Source organism: Protopterus annectens, chromosome 12.part0 (genome assembly GCF_019279795.1).
Source record: "Protopterus annectens isolate FY-2018-M chromosome 12.part0, PAN1.0, whole genome shotgun sequence".
In the NCBI taxonomy this organism is placed as follows: domain Eukaryota; kingdom Metazoa; phylum Chordata; order Ceratodontiformes; family Protopteridae; genus Protopterus; species Protopterus annectens.
In genome coordinates, this window is record NC_056746.1 from 1,156,886,177 (window position 1) to 1,156,905,256 (window position 19,080).

The 19,080-nt window shown below is 42.0% G+C and overlaps 1 protein-coding gene across 1 annotated transcript in view; it reads right to left on the reverse strand.

Annotated features, from left to right (window-relative positions):
- The window catches only part of RBL1 (RB transcriptional corepressor like 1), a 2,331,004-nt gene that overhangs the window by 146,695 nt on the left and 2,165,229 nt on the right, over positions 1 to 19,080 (reverse strand). Inside the window, exon 20 of the mRNA XM_044089002.1 lies at positions 4,245 to 4,417. Within this exon, the coding sequence (XP_043944937.1) occupies positions 4,245 to 4,417 (173 nt within the window). The remainder of the gene's footprint in view (positions 1 to 4,244; positions 4,418 to 19,080) is intronic.

Sequence of the window (19,080 nt, forward strand, 5' to 3'; positions counted from 1 at the left end):
TGTTGACAGGGTACCAGTTGTGATTTATTTTCGTTTATGATGTACCCCAGACAAGTTATAACCCTTTTTACAAACGCCAGATGCTTTAGAAGTATGTCCTGGTTTTCTGCCTGAATTAGACAATCGTCCAGGTATGAATATATTTGAATATTTCTTTGCCTGCAAAATGCAATAACAGGAGCCAGGCATTCTGTGAATATCCTGGGCGCAGTAGACAAACCAAAGGGCAGTGCAGAGAACTGGTAATGCAAGTAACCTGCTTTGAAGAGTAGGTATCTTCTGCAAGATTCCCTGACAGGGATGTGCAGGTATGCTTCTTTTAAATCTAGAGTTGCCAACCAGGCATTTTTGCCTAGCATAGGAAGTAACTGATGAAGAGTCATCATCCTGAATTTTGGAATCTCCAGAAAGATGTTTAGAGTAGACAAGTCCAGGATTTGATGCCATGATTTGTCTTTTCTGGGTACCAGGAAAAAGCCTGGAATAGAAACCTTGTCTCTTTTCCTCTTCTGGTACTGGTTGAATAGCCCCCATGGTTAAGAGGGAAAGTACTTGTTTTTGAGCCTCTGCCCACTGATTTGGGGGCAGGTCTGGCCATCCGTTTGGTGTTGGCAACATGTGGAAATGAAATCGGTATCACTGGGACACTATATTTAAAACTCATTCCCAGTTCTTTGCATGAAGAGCAATCTTTCCCCCCAAAGGGGCGGTTAAAAAGTAAGTGCTTGGTAATTTTAAAAGGAAGTCATTGAGACTGTTTACCATAGGAGGGTGTCTTGTTATTTCCAGATTTGGAAGTGGAGGCCCCCCACTGCTTAGTTCTGAGAGTCCCCTGAGACTGAAACCTGGGTTTTTTTGCTGTGTTTGGGTTTGGCTTGACAGGATCTGGAAGGGGCTGGAAAAGACCAATTCTTAGTAGGCCAGTGCCTACTAAATCTTGGAGGTTGCACTTGTAAGAAATATTTAACAGTTTGCATAGATTTAGCTTCATCTTCCATCTTTTTTAGAACTTCTTCAGCCTTATTGCCAAACAGGTGGTCCTGATTTAAAGGAGCATCCAACAATTTAGCTTTAACATGATCAGGCAAAGATTGCTCCTTAAGCCAAGCATGCCTTTCTAAGCACAGACCCAGTACAGCAGCCCTGCAGGAGGCCTCTAAAGAATCAAAACCACATTGCAAAGTATGTTTTCCAACTTGTTCAGCAGAATGCATTACATCCTGTAAATCTTTATTTTCCACACAGTCAGGAATCAATATCATTTTCTGTTCAAGTAAGTCCAATAATATGCTGTTGATATTTTAACATATGAAATTGGCAGTTTAAAGCTCTGATTGCCAAGGTTGCAGAAGTATAAACCTTTTTACCCCATCTATCCAGCGCCCTGGAGTCTCTATCAGAAGGGGTAGACTTTTTAGCAGTAGAAGCATTAATGCCCTTGGGCCCCTGAGAAATGGTTTCTGGATCTGCAACAGGATATTTGAAAAGGAACTTGTGGGACTCAGGAAACCTGTAGTATCTGTCAGGTTTACTAGGAGCTGGAGGCAGGGAATCAGGGGGCAAACTGGATTCCGAGAACACATCATCAACAATGTCTAGTACAGGAGGTATAGCCAAAGGCCTATGCTGAGGCAGAAGGAGGAAATCCCTAAGCCTCTTTTTTGAAAAAGAAAATTCCTGACTTTCCTAGTGGAAATGCTCCCTTAAAGTATGTAAAGTTTCCCCAAAAGAAAAATCCTCAGGAGGGGAAGCAGAGGGAATGAAATCCTCTGCATAAGAATCCTCATAAGTAGGCATGGACAGATCCAGGTCATTAGAAGAGTCAGAAGAAACAGAATCCTGATCAGAAGATTCATACTCAAGCTCAGCCGTAGGCCTCTTGGGGGGTGGGGGTTGACTACCCCTGATTACAGTAATTAGATCTTCAGCCATTTTGATCATTTGTTTTTTAGGCATAGGGGCCTGAACAAGTGGCCTGGGCATCGGTTTTTTAGACATAGATTGAGATTTAGGTCTTAGTAATGAAGGCGGTGTTGATTTAATATGCAAGTCTGTAGGCCTGAATACACCCTCAAAAGCCGGTGCCTGCACAGCGGCTCCAGAACAATCCAAGGTATAGACATCCATGGGTTCCATTGGTGAAGCATCTCACAGCATACCTGACTCCAAATGGGTCTCAGTAGAGGCCTGCAAATCAGAAGTAGTGGGTATCAGGGGCTGCAAAAGCGCCTCACTGAGTACCGGCGGACTGGCAACTGGCGTAGGAGAAGCGTCGTCGGCAGTTTTGGACTTCGGCGGCCTGTCTCTGTCTTTATCTTTGCATTTTTTCGGAATCCTGGAAGTCGGATTGCTAACCGACGACATTTCTGGATAATTAAACCAAGAAGCTAAATATTTAGAAGCAAAAATGTACCGACGACGGATAGTGCGCTGATTAAATAAAGCACAAAACTGACAGCAAGGTACGTCATGGTCAGGGCCTAAGCAAGGAATACAGTACGAATGAAAATCTTTATGAGATATTTGCTTTCCACAAGTAATGCAATTATTAACTTTTACTGACATCGGTAAGGAGTAAGAAAAGGTTTCCCCAATGGGGTACTTAGCTTTAAGTTGAAGACTTTGGTTCTGAAACTCGAAAACGAAAATTTCAGGAGTTGGCCGACCAGCACTTGCAAACTGGTTCTGCTTCGGGCACCGCACGACAAGAAAGACTGGTGTAATGATGATGGCTGCATGTTTTATACCCCTGACGACCTGACGTCATGGAAGAAGGGATAGCAACCGATGCAGGACCCAAGACTTTGTTAATCAGGCTGACTGAGGGCAACCTGTCAGCAGATTACCCCAAATGCAATGACTGCAACAGTGAAACACGAAGAACATCAAGCTTCCTGACTCCCTGCCACCATCTGTCCTCTTGCTGTCACTTTCTTTTCTGAATGACCTTCCTATTTTTGGGCTGTTTTCTTTTGCCTTGCTTCTGATAGAAAAGCCCTTGTTTAGAAGGGTAATTCCTGTTACACTCAGGGAGGGAAGGATGGAACATGTGCTTGATAGATTCCATAATCATTTCTTTGTCCTCTATTTTTTTAAACATATCATAGGCCTGAGGTTCGAACAGCGGCTCTCTATCCAGAGAACACTGACTGGCTGCACTTTGACATCTATCTTCAGAGAAGGACCGAGTCCTCAACCAAGATTGCCTTCTAAGGAGTGACCCTGATGCAGCAGCTGTGGATCATGCAATCTAAAGCATTGTACTCACAGCCCTCCTGGTCTCATCCTGTGCCCTCTCCATACCCTCCCTATAACCTTCCAGTAGATGCTTTATAACATGCCCTTGGGTACTTGAGAATGTGGGTTTGGCATCTTAAAGCCGTAAAAAACAGAACTGCAGAGATATAGTATACCTTTTTGCAGTGCCACTCAAGTACTCTAATCTCCCTGCCATTATACAATATATTATAAGCAGGAATAAGTATAGCTCCATTAAAAAAACTCCACAGAAGGTATAGCTAGGTTTACTAAATGGTTCTTACACTGGAATTTGTGGGCAACCTGCACTCTATATAAATGTGCCAGTCTCTCAGGTATAGGGGGCTGGGAATCTGGCTTCAAGCTATAACCGCCAAAAATATCTAAAACGACTTCCTGGACTAAACAGCCACAGGTTTTTGTGAGCCAAACCTCAAGAGTTCCATGGTTCTCTTTTGGGGTGCAAAGTCTTCATGACAGGTCTGCTGGCAGAGTGTCAGGATCTAGGATGTCCTTAGTGTCTGTATCATATGCTAATGGGAAGACATCTCGGACTTGTAGTCCAGATTCTCAACATTACCTTCTGAATCACAGAATTTAATGTGTCTCACTTATGAATTCTCTCTTTAGGTCCTGACACCAAAACACAGAGGCTTTAACTGGATTGGGCTGAAGGCTGTGTAAAAATTGGAAGACGCCCAAAGCCAGCTTTAACTCAGTCCTGCAAGGGAAGTGGAAGTGGGCTGAGAGCTGGAGACCCAACAATAGGCAGCTTTTGCTTTGTACAGTATCCTCTGTGGGGGAGGGGTGGGGGTTTTGATCTAATGGCCACTAGGTCCTGATAAGCCCATGTGGGACATCCCTATTTTCTGCCTTTTGTGCAGGTGCACAGACATCCTCCTCCATGATCAACAAGGCCAAAATGCCCTCTGTCTGTCTAATAAGATGCAAGAAAAACTAAAAGATGTTATTTCTCTCCTACTTACTGCATGATCCTGATTTGAAACGGCATACTTCTTTGCAAGTGATTTCATTCTTGATACATAGATGGAATTGTAAAATTTGATTAGATCTCCTCTATGCTCCTCCTCTGTTGGCTTGCTGGCACATGTAGTATGTGTTCTTGGTAAAGCACTGCCTTCCATTCCGTCTTCAGATTCTGTACCAAATAAAGGGATATTATAACATTTCTAAAATAAACATACAAGAATATAAAGAACATTGTTAGCAAAAATACATTTAGTCAGTGTAACTGCAGCTGCAACAAATCTCAAAACACAGATACCTAAGATAGGACAGCATAAAGTACAGCTCCACCAAGAAAGCTCTTCTTCAACAAATCATATCCAGTTTATAACAGCCTGTAAATTATTGGATTGAAGCTCACATCTCAGCCAGAAATGTATCTTCTAAGGACGAGTTCTGATGTAACGCCACTGAAATAATCAAAGGTCATACAGAATAAGCCTTAACTGCCACATATAATGACTTAACATATTCTTAATATAGAAAGCCAATGATTTTTTTTTTTAATTTGTGAACATCTGGTTGGACATGTGCAAAAGCGGTGAGAATTAATCATTATTCAGTACCTTAAAAGAAAACTCTGCCCTATCCTACAGTTTAACTCAATCCTTAGGCTGCTTTTCTCCCTACAATATGGTTTCAGTATTGTGTAGGTACCAGAAACTTGACTATACTTTATAGAACTTTCATTTCCTTGCCTTGGAATCAAAGGAAGGGAAAGCCCACCTACTTTTTTTTTTAAAGCTTAACTTACATACTTTGCAGAGGAATATGTCTCCACCTACATGACATACTGTAGACGCAGAGAAATCTGTAATTTACCCTGTCAGGTACTGCTGTCAGTCTTAGATGGACAATTAACCCTGCTGATGTCAGGAGCACAGCAGCTGCTATAAAAAGACAGAAAGCTGTAGAACTGTTTCCACTGTCTTTATTGCAGAGAGAAGGCGAGCTTAACACTCTCCCTTTCATAGCAATTAGATCAGTCAGGGGTTTAAAGGCAGCTGTCACCAATTCTGACAAATTTACATAAACAGTATCACAGTACTGAAATGCTAAGCCTTAAATATTGGTTATTTATAACAGTTTATATATCAGCATAATATAAATGTAGTATCAAAGATTTCTGTGACACCAGAGTCTAGCCTCCCAAACATCTCAGATGCCCAGGTGAGAGCTGCTCTCTCTAAAGCAAAAAACACAGCATCAATGGGACCGGACGGTGTCCCCGGCTGTGTGCTACACGAACTCAATGAGGAACTAAACCCACACATAAGGCTGCTGTTTAATCTTAGCCTTACTACAGGATACGTACCCAAAGAATGGCGTACGGCAACTGTGGTCCCACTCCACAAAGGCGGTGCTTCTACGGACCCTGGAAATTACCGCCCCATAAGCTTGACGAGCCTTGTCTGCAAAGCTATGGAGAGGATCATAATGGAACTCATAAATAAAGACATTGGGGACCTACAGACACTGGATCCTATCCAATTTGGCTTTGTCAAGGGCAGATCCTGCCTCTTGAACTTGGTTGACTTTTTCAGAACAGTCACTAAGGCCATTGATGAGGGTAAGGCAGTTCACACAGCCTACCTTGACCTAGCAAAAGCGTTCACACAATACCCCACTCGGGCATCATAGAAAAGCTCACCAGCTTAGATGTAAACCCATATGTCACAAGATGGGTTGCAAACTGGCTCAAGGACAGAACACACAGGGTTAGAGTTGCTGGTGCCATGTCAGACTCTAAGCCGGTCACGAGCGGTGTCCCACAGGGCTCAGTCCTGGGCCCCCTCTTGTTCGGCATTTATTTTTCTGAAGTGCAGGCAAACATAGGGGATTGTGGCTGACAAAATTTGCAGATGACTGCAAACTGGGCACCATAATTGACACTCCATCAGACACAGACATCCTCCAGAGAGGTCTCATAGAAATGGATAACTGGTGCCAGAGCCATGGCCTTAAGCTAAATGCCAAAAATGTATAGTCATACCCTTTGGGAAAACAAGGTAACCCCTAATTACCACATAGGTGGTAATCCATTAAACACGGAAGAAGTTATCAGAGACCTGGGGACCCAAGTTGACAGTAACCTCTCTTTTGACACTCACATTGCCAAAGTGGTTAGGAAGACCTTCTACATTGCCCACCTGATCATGAAGGGATTCACATCCAGATCAGGAGAGGTCATTGTACCCTGTACTCTTCACTTATCAGACCAATGATTGAGTACAACGCCCCATTCGAATGTACCTTACCCGACACCTGCAGCAGTTGGAAAGACCCCAAAATTCCTCACCCAAAAGATAAAGGGGCCCAAACATATTTCATTCGATGCCCGACTTAAGAAACTCCAGCTCTATTCAGTCGCATACCGTCTGCCCAGAGGTGAGCTGTGCCTGACATACAAGGCCATGTCCAACCCGGAATTAATGGACATGCTCCACCTCAAAAATCCAAATCCACCAGAGCCACGAGAGCAAGAGACTTAAACCTCAACACGGATATAAATAGGATGTGCTGGAGGGACAGATTCATCACCCAGAGACTCCCTACACTATGGAACAGAATCCCAGTCCATGTGAGGCAGAGCCCCTCACTGACTCTGTTCAAGAGAAATCTTGACGAGTGGATGGGAGATCGTAGGTTTACCCCGGGAATCATCTCTGTATCACTGCTGGACAGAGGCACAGCAAACTAATGGGTATAGTATTCTCATCCTAAGGGGTGGTGAAAGCCACACACACTCTGGCTAGGCTTATAAATGCCCTAGGGCAGATAGCCTAGTATGAACCTATGAAGCTATGAACCTAATTTAGAGAAAAGTCAGAAAACACCTTTTCTTGTAAAGTATTAATCCTTGGTTACATTCAGGGTGTCTCACAGGGCTCTGTCCTAGGCCCCGACTTGTTTAGATTACATCTTTCAGACCTAACTTTTTCATCTGAGGTGTTCTACTATCCACATGCAGACGACCTGAAATTAGGTAAACTGATTACATGGGTTACAGATAAGGCAAGTCTGCAAAATAACTTGATTAAATTGACCATTTGGGGACAGGAGGAGAATAATATAATGATAAATACATCAAAAACTAAGCACATGAGATTTGGGACACATAAATTGAAAGGTGAATATTTAATACAGTACACAGTGATTGAAACTGTAGACTCATTTAAGGACCTGGGTAAATGGGTAGATTCAGCTATGAGTTTTTCTAATCATGTCAACCAATTGGTTAATGATAGTTATAGAACTACAGATTGTATAAAAAGATTTATAAAGTCTGGGAAATCAAAAATAATGAAGTCATTGTTTGTTAGTTACATTAGACCCAAACTTGAGTATGGAATAACGATATGGAAACCCTATAAGAAAACAAGCATGAGTAAACTGGAAAGAGTACAGCGGAAATATACCAAGGACATCCCCGGATGTGAAAAAAAGAAGTTATGTACTCACCATAACATTCTATGTTTGTTGTCCATCTCACCCTTCATTCTTACACGTGGGTCGATTATAAAAGCTCGAAGTCTCTAAATTGGCTTGTGGCAAGGTAGGTATCCCATTATGCAGTGGTATCAATCCTCAGATCTTATTTGCTGCTAACTATAATAGTTATACTGTACCCTCAGGTAAAGGAGAAAACAATAGTGAAATGTCTCCAACATAAAGAAAGAGCAAAATTCCTACCAGATCCTCTAAGACTATATGGATGGGGGTAGGTGGGTGGGTTCGTAAGAATTAAGGGCGAGATGGACAACAAACATAGAAAGTTATAGTGAGTACATAACTTCTTTATATTATGTTGTCCTATCTCGCCTTCATTCTTACATGTGGGACAGCATCTCTAACACTTTTTTTCTCAGGTGGCTCATGGGAATACACTCTTGAGCACCGTGGAACCAAAGGAAGCTCTGTCCCTGGAGGTCAAATCAACTTTGTAATGAGTAATAAAAACAAATAATCAATAGCAGAACACAGCTCCGTACCACAAGTATTTATTTAAAAATCCTTTCTTGAACAAACAGACAGATAAAATGGATGAGCGCTTTCGGGTGCTAACCCTTCATCAGATAAAAACACATAAAATTGAACAGATTTTAAATACCACATCCACCAATAGAATTCAGTAAAAAACCCTCCTATTTTTGAGGGCGGGTTTCTGCATCAGGGTCAGGCCTTTAGTAGGAAGAGGCTAAATAATAGGGGAGGGGACATCAAACAGCTGACAGAATTAATAGAATCTAAATGGATAATAGAGCTTATGGCTCATAGGAAACCTGGTCTGAATGATGCTATCCCTATGAAACCCGCCCTCAAAAATAGGAGGGTTTTTTACTGAACTCTATTGGTGGATGTGGTATTTAAAATCTGTTCAATTTTATGTGTTTTTATCTGATGAAGGGTTAACACCCGAAAGCGCTCATCCATTTTATCTGTTTGTTTGTTCAAGAAAGGATTTTTAAATAAATACTTGTGGTACGTAGCTGTGTTCTGCTATTGATTATTTGTTTTCATAGCCTGGTGGTATCGTTTGGCAGAACTTAAGCCAACACCGAGCATTTGTTTGGGAATGAGTAATAAAAGTATGTGGGCTTGCCCAAATCATGGCTGCACAAATACTGTCCATTGAAATTCTGGCTTGAAAGGCAGTGGATTTTGCTACTGACCTGGTTGAGTGACCTCTAACTTTGAAGGGGAGTTCCTTATTATTGGAAGAGTATATAAAAGTTATGCAATTAGAAAGCCAATTAGATACTGTGATTTTTAGAGACTGGCATACCCTTTCTCGCCTCCGAAAAGGATATGAATAACTGATCTGACTTCCTGAATTCTTTAGTTCTGTGGAGGTAGAACCTCTAAGTTGCCTATACACATCAAGTTGGTGAAGTGTGTATTCCGCCTTGTTGGTATGGTTATGGAAAAACACTGGAAGTTCAATTGAATGGTTAATATTTGATTGGGAGCAAATCTTAGGGACAAAGGATGGGTTAAGTTCAAAGGGAAACCCTGTCTTTATGGAAGATCAAAAAAGGTGGTTTGACTGAAAGCGCTTGTAGTGCTGAAACTCTTCTAGCTGAGGCTATGGCTACCAGAAAAAACATTTTCCAAGAGAGGAACTTTAGATCGCAAGTGGATGAAGGTTCAAAGGGTGGTGAGGTTAAGTGCGATAGGACAAAATTTAAGTCCCAAGAAGGACAGGTTCTTTAAATGGAGGTCTCAATAAAGAAGTGCCTTTCAAAAAGGTTTTACATGGTCTATGTGCCATCAAGTTAGATGTATGCTGTCCTAAGTGGAAATTGGTGATAGCAGCTAACTGGACTTTAATTGTGGCAGCGGCTGAGCCTTGTTGGAAGAGTTCCGAAAGGACATCCAAAATTGAAGAAATTGAGACAGTGAAGGGGGTCTATGTTTCTGGTCTGCACCCAGAAAGAAAATCTTTTCCATTTTTTAGCATATAGTTTTCTGGTAGAAACCTTGTGACAGGATATCAAGATATGTTTGACTGCTGGAGTGAAATCCTGAAGCCTGACTATGGTTGGAAGTGGAGCAGCCAAGCTGTCAAGTTGAGGGTGTGGAGAGAGGGATGGAGCATTCCTGACATATGTGTCAGCAGGTCTGGAACTGGGTCCAGAATCCATGGATCCTCCAGTAGATGCGGCCTGAGAAAGAAGGGGAACCAAATCTGACGAGGCCAATATTGAGCAATGAGAATCATCTTGCTTCCCAAGGATTTTGCTTTCTGAATGACTTTTGATATGAGGGGAAATGGGGGAAAGGGATAAAGAAGTCCTGAGGGCCAGCTGTGAACAAATGTGTCTCTCTGTGTCTCCCCCGGAGGGGGGATTAGGGCAAAGTACCTGCTGCATTTAGTGTTCATAGGGGTGGCAAAAAGATTGCAGCAAGGCTGGCCCCATTTGCGGAAGATCTCTTCCGCTATGTTCTGATTCATAGACCACTCGTGAGGCATCAAAATTGCCTTGCTGAGCTTGTCGGCTATCACATTGGACTTTCCCGGGATGTGCATTGTGACTAGAAAGCACTGGGAAGATATTGCCCCACTGCCAAACCCTCAGAACTTCTCGACAAAGTGGGTATGTACTGGTTCCTCCCTGTTTGTTTATATACTATACCACTGGCATATTGTCTGACTGGATTGCAATCGTCCCTAGAGGAAGAGAGTTGTGGAGTGCATGCAACGCTAGAAGTACTGCTCTCATCTCTAGAACATTGATGAGCAAATTGGCCTCATGTTCTTGCCATATGCCTAGGATTGTCTTTCCAAGGTAATGCCCCCCTCACCCTATCTGGGAAGCATCCGTGATCACGGTAGCAACAGGTTGATGTGGAACGAATGGTCTCCCAATGGTTAACTCGTTGGATTGAATCCACCAACGAAGATCCTTCTTGCAAGTTTCTGTTATTATGATTGGGTGAGACAGAGGAAGTTCCTGAAGCAGCCACTGGGAGAAGAGTAACCACTGTAGGATTCTCACATGCATCCTGGCTGAGGGAACAAGGGTTAGGGTTGAGGCCATTGTTCCAAGTAGTTTGAGCACTATCTTTGCCTTGTGTTTGGGAAGAAGAAGCAATATCTGTTGTTTGAGACTGCAATTCTGTCGGCGGGAAGAAACAGTGTCTATTTCTGCACCTATAAAGGTAACATGCTGACAGGGCAACAAGGCAGATTTTTGCAAGTTTATTGTAATGCTTAGCTGAGCACAAATTTGTAGGGTCATGTCTCTGGCCTGTTGAAGTAGATGCTTGGTGGTGGCATTCGGGAGCCAGTCGTCCAGGTACGGAAACACTCAGAATCCAAGACGTCTCAAGTGAGCCATTACTACTGCCATGCATTTGGTGAACACTCTGGGGGCTGTAGTGAGACCAAAGGGCAGAGCACGAAACTGACAGTAACTGTCCCCAGCCAGAAGCGTAAGTGACTCCTCGATGCTCTGTCCATTTTTATGTGGTAGTACGCATCTTGGAGGGCTATCGAGCACATTCAATGGAGTATAGACTGCAGTGTCACCATTCGGAACTTGGACTTTAGTTTGCTGAGATCCAATATGGGCCTCCAGTCCCTTGTTCTTTTTGGTACTAAAAAGAATCTCGAGTAAATTCCGAATTCTATCTGGTCTGCGGGGATGGTTTGGATGACTCTTTTGTTCAGCAACTTTTGGATCTCTACGGTTGCTTGATCCCTGTGATTTGGTGGAACATCTGGGATTTTCCTGGTAGGAGGAGGGTAGGAAAAGGGTATGGAGTATCCTCTGGATATTATGTTTCATACCCACTTGTCTTTTGTGATGTTGTGCCAAGCTTCTGGGTACAAAGATAAATGTTCCCCGACAGGCTCCAGAGTAGCACAGTTGGGCCTCCTTTCAGGAGCACTGACAGGGACGTCCGCGAAAGGAATTACAGTCGCCCTGGTTCTGCGGACCCCCTGTGCCTCTAAGACGGCATCTACCATTATTTCCTCCACCTCTGCTCCTGGGGAAGGAATCACCTCGTGCGTCTGGGAAAAATCTCTGAGATTTCTTGAACCACATCTTCCCGCCTTTCTGCCCTTTAGGATAGGGTCTTGAAGGAATGGAAAAACGTACTCCAATGGCAGAGAGAGTTTTCCCTTCCTGCTTGCATCTGGTGAGTGCATCCTTACCTTTTGGTCAAAACAGTGAGGAACTGTCAAAGGTAGCATTTGTGAAGGTAGACTTAAAAGGTTCCGCAAAGTTACAAAACCGCATCCAGGAGTGTCTCCTCAGGGAAACTCCTGAACCTGCTGCCCTATTCGCTCCATCTGCTGCGCATGATATCAGTCTCATGGAGGAGGTCACTATGGAGTTTAAGGTGGATAACTGAGCGGTAACCTTTTCTGGTACCCCCAGTTGACGTACCTTGTAGAGTACCTCCTAGTTCCTTCAGAAGAGCTCTCTGAAGCCTTGTAAAATGGGTAAGATAATTCAGCGATCTAAGGGTAAAAGCCGCTGAAGAAAAAACACGCTTTCCATATCTGTCCATCGTTCGAGACTCTTTGTTTGGCAGATGGACAGATGAGGATGTCTCTGCAAGCTCCTTCTTGGTGGCTACTGCCACCACCATAGCATCTACCAGCACACCTTTTGTCAAGAAATCCTTTTCCTTGGGGGCTGACAGAAATTTGCTTGGCCTCCTAGGGACTGGCTCCATGGTGTCAGGTGATTCCCACACCTTTCAACTGACCAAGCCCATGAGCTCGTCAAAAGGCGGAGACACCCAAAAGGCTGAAGGTTTAGATCCGAAAGACTTCAGGTACACTGACTCCTCATCAAAAGGGGTGAAGGAAGTCCAGCCACCTCTCTGTTTTAGGATCTCAAGGATATCTACAAAGGAGATATCATCAGAGGATGACCGTGGGGGCGCTTCTGACTCCTCGAGGTCAGTGTCAGAGGTGAGAGACTCATCAGGGGAGTCTACACGCTTCCTCTTGCAAGCTTTCTTCCGAGGAGGCACTTCAGAAGGGTATTCTGGGGAGGTCTCGGAAGAATGGGCACCACACAGAGGGTGTTCCTGTGGCTGTGGATCTCTGCTGTCCTGTGGATAGGGTGGCACCAAGACAGAGGCTGGTGCTTTTGCAGGAAGAACATCAGAATCCTGGTGCAGAGCTATAGATTTGGCCAGCACGCTCATCATCATCCCGAAGGCCGACTCCCCCGGTTCCGAGGAAACCACCAGTTCCGAAGAAGCAGAGGTAGCCCTCGTTTCCAAGGAAATTGGCTCCGAAGACAATGTAGGAACCGAGCTCAGCAGAGCCGACGCACAGAGAGGTAGACTCAGAACCGAAGAGGCTTGGGTCCGAGAATCTCCCTCGGGGCTGACTGGTGAACTTCGGCTCCTAGACACTATGGATGGCACCGAGAGTTTCAGAACAGATATTGGTTCTGGTAAGACCTCATGTGGTGCCGGAGCCGAAGGTTCTACTACAAGTGGTACTGGATCTTCTGGCTCCAACAGACCAGTGCGGCTTGGAAGAGGAACAGTAGTGAATGTAAACGGTTTGGATGGCTCTGAAACCAGCTGGGCAGGAGCAGACAGCAAATTTGCCAGCCCTGTCACCTTCAAAAGTCTGCACACCACCCTCTCCACATCTTCATCCGATAGTTTTCTCCTAGAGGACCTAGAGGAAAGGGTTGGTGAGCAAGATCTCTGTAAAATAGGAGATCTCAAGGTAGGGGAGACTGGAGGAATGCCTGTAGACTGTCTCCGAGTTGAAGGATCCTATTTCAACTCCAAAGTCCTTGGGGCCGATATAGGCACATCAATGGTAATAACCTCATTCAACTACAAAGGCAGTGAAGCTGATGAGGTGGAAGTCCTAACAGATTTAGATATTTTTTCAGGAGGTCCATTTCTCTCTAAGGACACTGGAGATGGCCTCTTAGCAGTCTTTACTTTTTGACTAGAGGAAGACTTTGCAGATTGAGAGGATGAAGAACTACCTAAAGCTTCCTCAAAAGATGGTTTCAAGAGACCTTTCAAAATAAGCTTGTTTTTCCTTTCTTGAAGGACTCTAGAGCTAAAGCATGACAAAAAGTACAACTCTCTTGTAAGTGAATGGCCCCTTAACAGTAGACACATACAGTATGCCTGTCTGTTATGGACATTTTTTTATTACATTTTTGGCACTTCTTAACACCCGAAGGTTTATGATCCCTTTCTTTTTCTTTAGACATACTAGACAACTTTAACTAGCAGCAGATGTCACAGAAACAATAGAAGGGGAATTAGCTAGGTCCTCTAACTTAAATGGACCTCAACTACAGGGACGATAAATACACACCACACAAATGGAGAAGTAATAGGAGGAGAGGACTAGGTCCTCTAACTCAAATGGTCCTAGCCCTGCTAAAACAAACCACTACGGGATACCAATAAAGACACACACAGGCCTGCGGAAAAACGACAGCCAAAACTCCTGCAAAACAGCTAAACTATTACACAACACCGTAAAGCTAGTATTCTAACTACATTCTAAGTATTTTCTAACTAAATCCAACTATATACCAACTATAAATGCAAGAAAAACACAGATGAAAAAGTTCACTTAGCCAGGGCCAAGAAGAGCACTTCTGAACTCGTAAAGCGGCAAATGAGAACTGAGGATTGATACCACTGCATTACGGGATACCTACTTTGCCACGAGGCAACTTAGAGACTTCAAGCTTTTGTAAGCTTTTTGTAAGCTTTTGTAATCGGCTCCGAACCCACATGTAAGAATGAAGGCGAGATAGGACAACATAACATTTTAAGTTATGAAAGACTAAAATATCTGAACTTGTACAGGCATTTAGAGACAACTACCTATGGGAATGTTTGGGGTTATCAAAAAGTACTAGAAAATCATCAGACAACCTATGTAGAAGATAGAAGGGGGTCCTGATGGAGAGATGAAAAGTCAGCAAGCAAAGGAGAGTAGTAGTGCTGAAACTGAATTCATCCTCAAGTCTTGGTGAGTACCTTTGCAAGGTGGATCCTGTTTTTCACAAAATCTCACCAAGGCAACACTGATATATAGACTGTATGTATATAGCATACATCATGGACAGACGTAAATCAAAAATAAAAAAAGATAGCTGGGTGCACAAGACCCAGGATAAAAAAGTGCACAATCCTGGCAGGCGCACTGGTGCAAGGACTGGAAAAAATGACAGTGTAGCATCCTCAAAATACGAAACATTCCTACAATGGGACCAAGTCAGGCTAAGGAGGAGGATGCCCCCCCCCCCCGTTGTAGAAGGAAGTAGCAGTCCACAAAAACGACAAAAATTGATTGGCCAAAGAAGAGCCATAAAGACGACAGAGTGGACTATTGAGGATAAGAAAGAAATTATGTATTGTTACTATTATGTAAGAAGCCCAGAATTTCCAGACACAAGATATACAAAATGACTAACAGAGAAATTACAGGAAAGAAAAATACTTCCGTAGAAAAAACTGTCAGAAGCTTCAAATAAAAATTTGTGTTCATTTAATACAACAGATTTTTGAAAAACAGTGTATAGCTCAAGAAATTCTGATCTCTTTGGAAAAAGAAGAATCTGAGGAAGTGAGAAAATATAAACAACAAAACCTAGAGATATTTGAAAAATATAAAAAAGAAATAAGGACATGAGAAAGAAAGAGAGATTTGATATGGTGCAATATTTGTGTAAAGGAGAAAGCCAAGTTAACTAATATAGAGAAGGCGGTCTCAAAGATATTCGAAGAGAAATACAGGCAAAGGCATCCAGATATGGAAAATTTCACAATAAAAAGATTAATAGCACACAGATGTAATGCAGAAAAGACGATTAGTAAAGCAGAAGTTAAAGAAACAGAGGTTGAAGTTATGGAGTGCTACAAAGTGAAGGATTTAATGTAGAAGGTCTGAAACAGACTACATCACAGCATGATGGAGTGAGTCCCCAAAATAAGGAAAAACAAGATGATCAGGAGACATGTGAAGAAGAAATATGGTCAGGGGAAAGGAAAAGAGATTTAATATGGTGCAATATTTATGCAAAGGAGAAAGCAAAACTAACCAATACAAAAAGAGCAGCACCAAAGATATTTGAAGAAAAATATAGGGAAAGAAATCCGGATATGGAAAACTTTACAATACAAAAAATTAGAAGACCAAGAGGAAAAGTAGAAAAAGAGATTAGTAATGGAGAAGTCAATGAAATAGAAACTGAGGTTATGGAACAGCTGCAAAGAGAAGGATTCAGTGTAGTAATTTGAATACAGAAAGCACCACAACAGGATAGGGCAATGGATATCCAAATTAAGGGGAAACCAGTGGAACAGGAAGCAACTGGTCAGGTGCCATATCAAGATATTTTGGAGCCTTTCACTGGAAACCAGTATAAATGTTCATTTGAAGCTAGACAGCAAGGAAAGGAACAGGAAACTGTGGAAACTGATGCAGTCAATGTTGAGGAGTGATAGGCCAGTGAATTCCCATATGACAGAACAGATGACAGGATAAAACTGAAGAAACTGTGCCACAGGAAGATGCTATAGAACTTTCTACAGAATGCCCGCAAGAAACGGAAAGCAAAGGATGTGCCCTCAGTCTGGAAGAAAATGAGTTAAGAGAAGAGTTGCTTGATTTAATAGACAAAGACAGATATATCAAGATCAATGAGAGAAATAGACTGCAGAAGGCTAATAAAACCCCAAAAGTCAGAAGCTTGATAAAACAAATGAACACAGCAATTAGGACTGTCTATAGAGATCCATGTGATATAACAGAAGTAAACAGAATATATTACTGTGTTGCTAAATTAATACTAATAAAGTTCTACCACAGGAACACAGGGTAGCAAGGGAAAAGGTGGCAAAAGCAAATACCATCATGGAAATATCGAATACAGAAAACTACAAAGCAGCTAAGACAAGTGTCATTGTTAGAAGATTATAGAAGAGGGAATAGATCAACAAAAATTCTAAGAAAGATAGATGCGATAAAAGCAATGTGCAGTATTAGAACAGACCAGGATCTATTAAGCACTATTGGAGATAACAAACTAAAACAGGCGGAAAGCCTTGGTAGACATGAAGATAAACATATTAAGGGAAAAGCACAAAATAAGCAATTTATTGATTACCCAAAAAATTTTATAGGGAATTGGGAAATAAGGTAAAAGGAATTGAAAGAGCGCCAAAAAGAAGAAGTAGATACATTTTGGAGACGTATCTATGAAGAGCCTGTGGAACATAACAAAGATGCTAAATGGATAGAAAAAGTAAAAGAAAGAATAAGAAGTTTAAAGGTACAGGATAATGAAATGGGATGAAATAGCCAGAGAGATTGAAAGAAAGTTGAGAAAAGCCTCTAACTGGAAAACCTCACGCCCAGATGCAGTATCTAACTCCTAGCTTAAAGTATTAACTTCTTTGCACGAGGATTTAGCCATGAGCAAGAACTATTTATATGCACACCACGAACACACACCGCACTGGTTAACAACAGGAAAAACAATGCTCTTACTTAAGAGTGAGCCTGCAAGCTACCCTAAAAATTATAGACCAATAACTTGTCTTCCAACGACGTATAAACTACACACGGGAATTGACGCCGACAGAGTTTATAGTCATTTAGAAGAAAACTCAATTGTGGCAGTAGAACAAAAGGGCAATAAAAGAAAGTCACATGAAACAAAGGATCATTTGTTGTTAAACAAAGTTATTGTGGAGAACTGTAAGAAGGGGAAGAATCCAAGTGTGGCATGGATGGACTACAAAAAAGTACTTGATAGTATCCCATATTCATGGATAAAAGTGTGCTTAAAATGTATAAGATACACCCTAAACTGATTGACTACATTACAGTAACCATGAAACAGTGGCAGACCACTTTGCAATTAAGCCATGATAAAGGACAGATTATTATCCCAGGGATAAAAATTCAAAGGGGGATATTCCAGGGTGATTTTCTGTCACCGTTGCTATTCTGCCCTGCCATTAATCCATTAAGCTGTTTGGTTAACAGCTTAGGCCATGGCTACAATCTGGCTCCTTGAAAACAACAAAGCTTAATGACTTCTCGTCGATGATTTAAAACTGTACAGCTCATCAGATGAGGAACTGAAAGCACAGTTGCAGGTTGTCAAAACCTTTTCAGATGATATTGGAATGTCATTTGGTCTTGATAAATGTACAAAAGCAACCTTTAAAAAAGAAAACTGCAGCACCAGGAAAAATTCAGTTTGGGCCAAGAATGTGATATAAAAGAACTTGAGCAAGAGGGAGTGTATAAATACTTGAGAAATGATGAAGGATCAGCAATAAAACATGAACAAATCTGAATAAAACTCAGTAAGCAGTACTTTAGAAGACTTAAATTAATCCTGAAAACAGCATCAACATCTAGGAACAAGATCCAATCTATAAGTCAATTTGCTCTTCCTGTCCTAACTTACAGTTTTTGAGTGATTGACTGGCCCCAAAAAGTATTGGATAGACTGGATATTAAAACAAGAAGGATGGTTCATGCTCACCAAACGATTTATAAAAATCAGTGTGTACCAAGATTATATATTCCCCGTTCCAAAGGCAAGATGGGGCTCCTTGAAATTGATTACAATGTATAATTCTGCAATTGTGGGACTCCACACGTATCTACTGACCTCACAAGATCCAAATGTAGTGAAAGTTTTCAAATATGAGGAGAATAAGTCTAAGATGACATCTCTGCTTAATTTAGCAGAAGCATATCGACGTCAAGTAGGAATGGAAGTCAAACCAGAAGTAGATAAAAACCAGGCAGCAACTGAATGTGCTAAAAAACAAAAGAAAGAATATAAGGTGAAGGACCAGATGAGAAGGCAAGAAATGTGGAAAAAAACATGAATATAGTTGCAAGTATAGAAAACTTCTGGAAGAGCCTCATATTGATCAAGAACGAACACAGGAATGGTTAAGGAGAGGTGAATTCACATCAAGAAATGAAAGGTTAATATTGGCAGCCCAAGATGGTGGGTTACATACACACTGGTTTACAAAGTCCATTGAACATGTGGGAGAAAGAGACATATGTAGGTTTTGTAAAACCGAAATGGAAACAGTCACGCACACCTTGTTGCTGGTTGTGACGCACTAATAGCAGAGGGACTGTATACCAAATAATAATGTGGCGAGACTGTTACACTGGAGACTGTGCAAACATTATGGTATCAAAGTGGCTGAAAAACACTAGAAACATGAGCCACAAAGAATCATAGAAAATGATGAAGTTTACATCACATGGGATCATCCAATACCAACAGTTCAAAA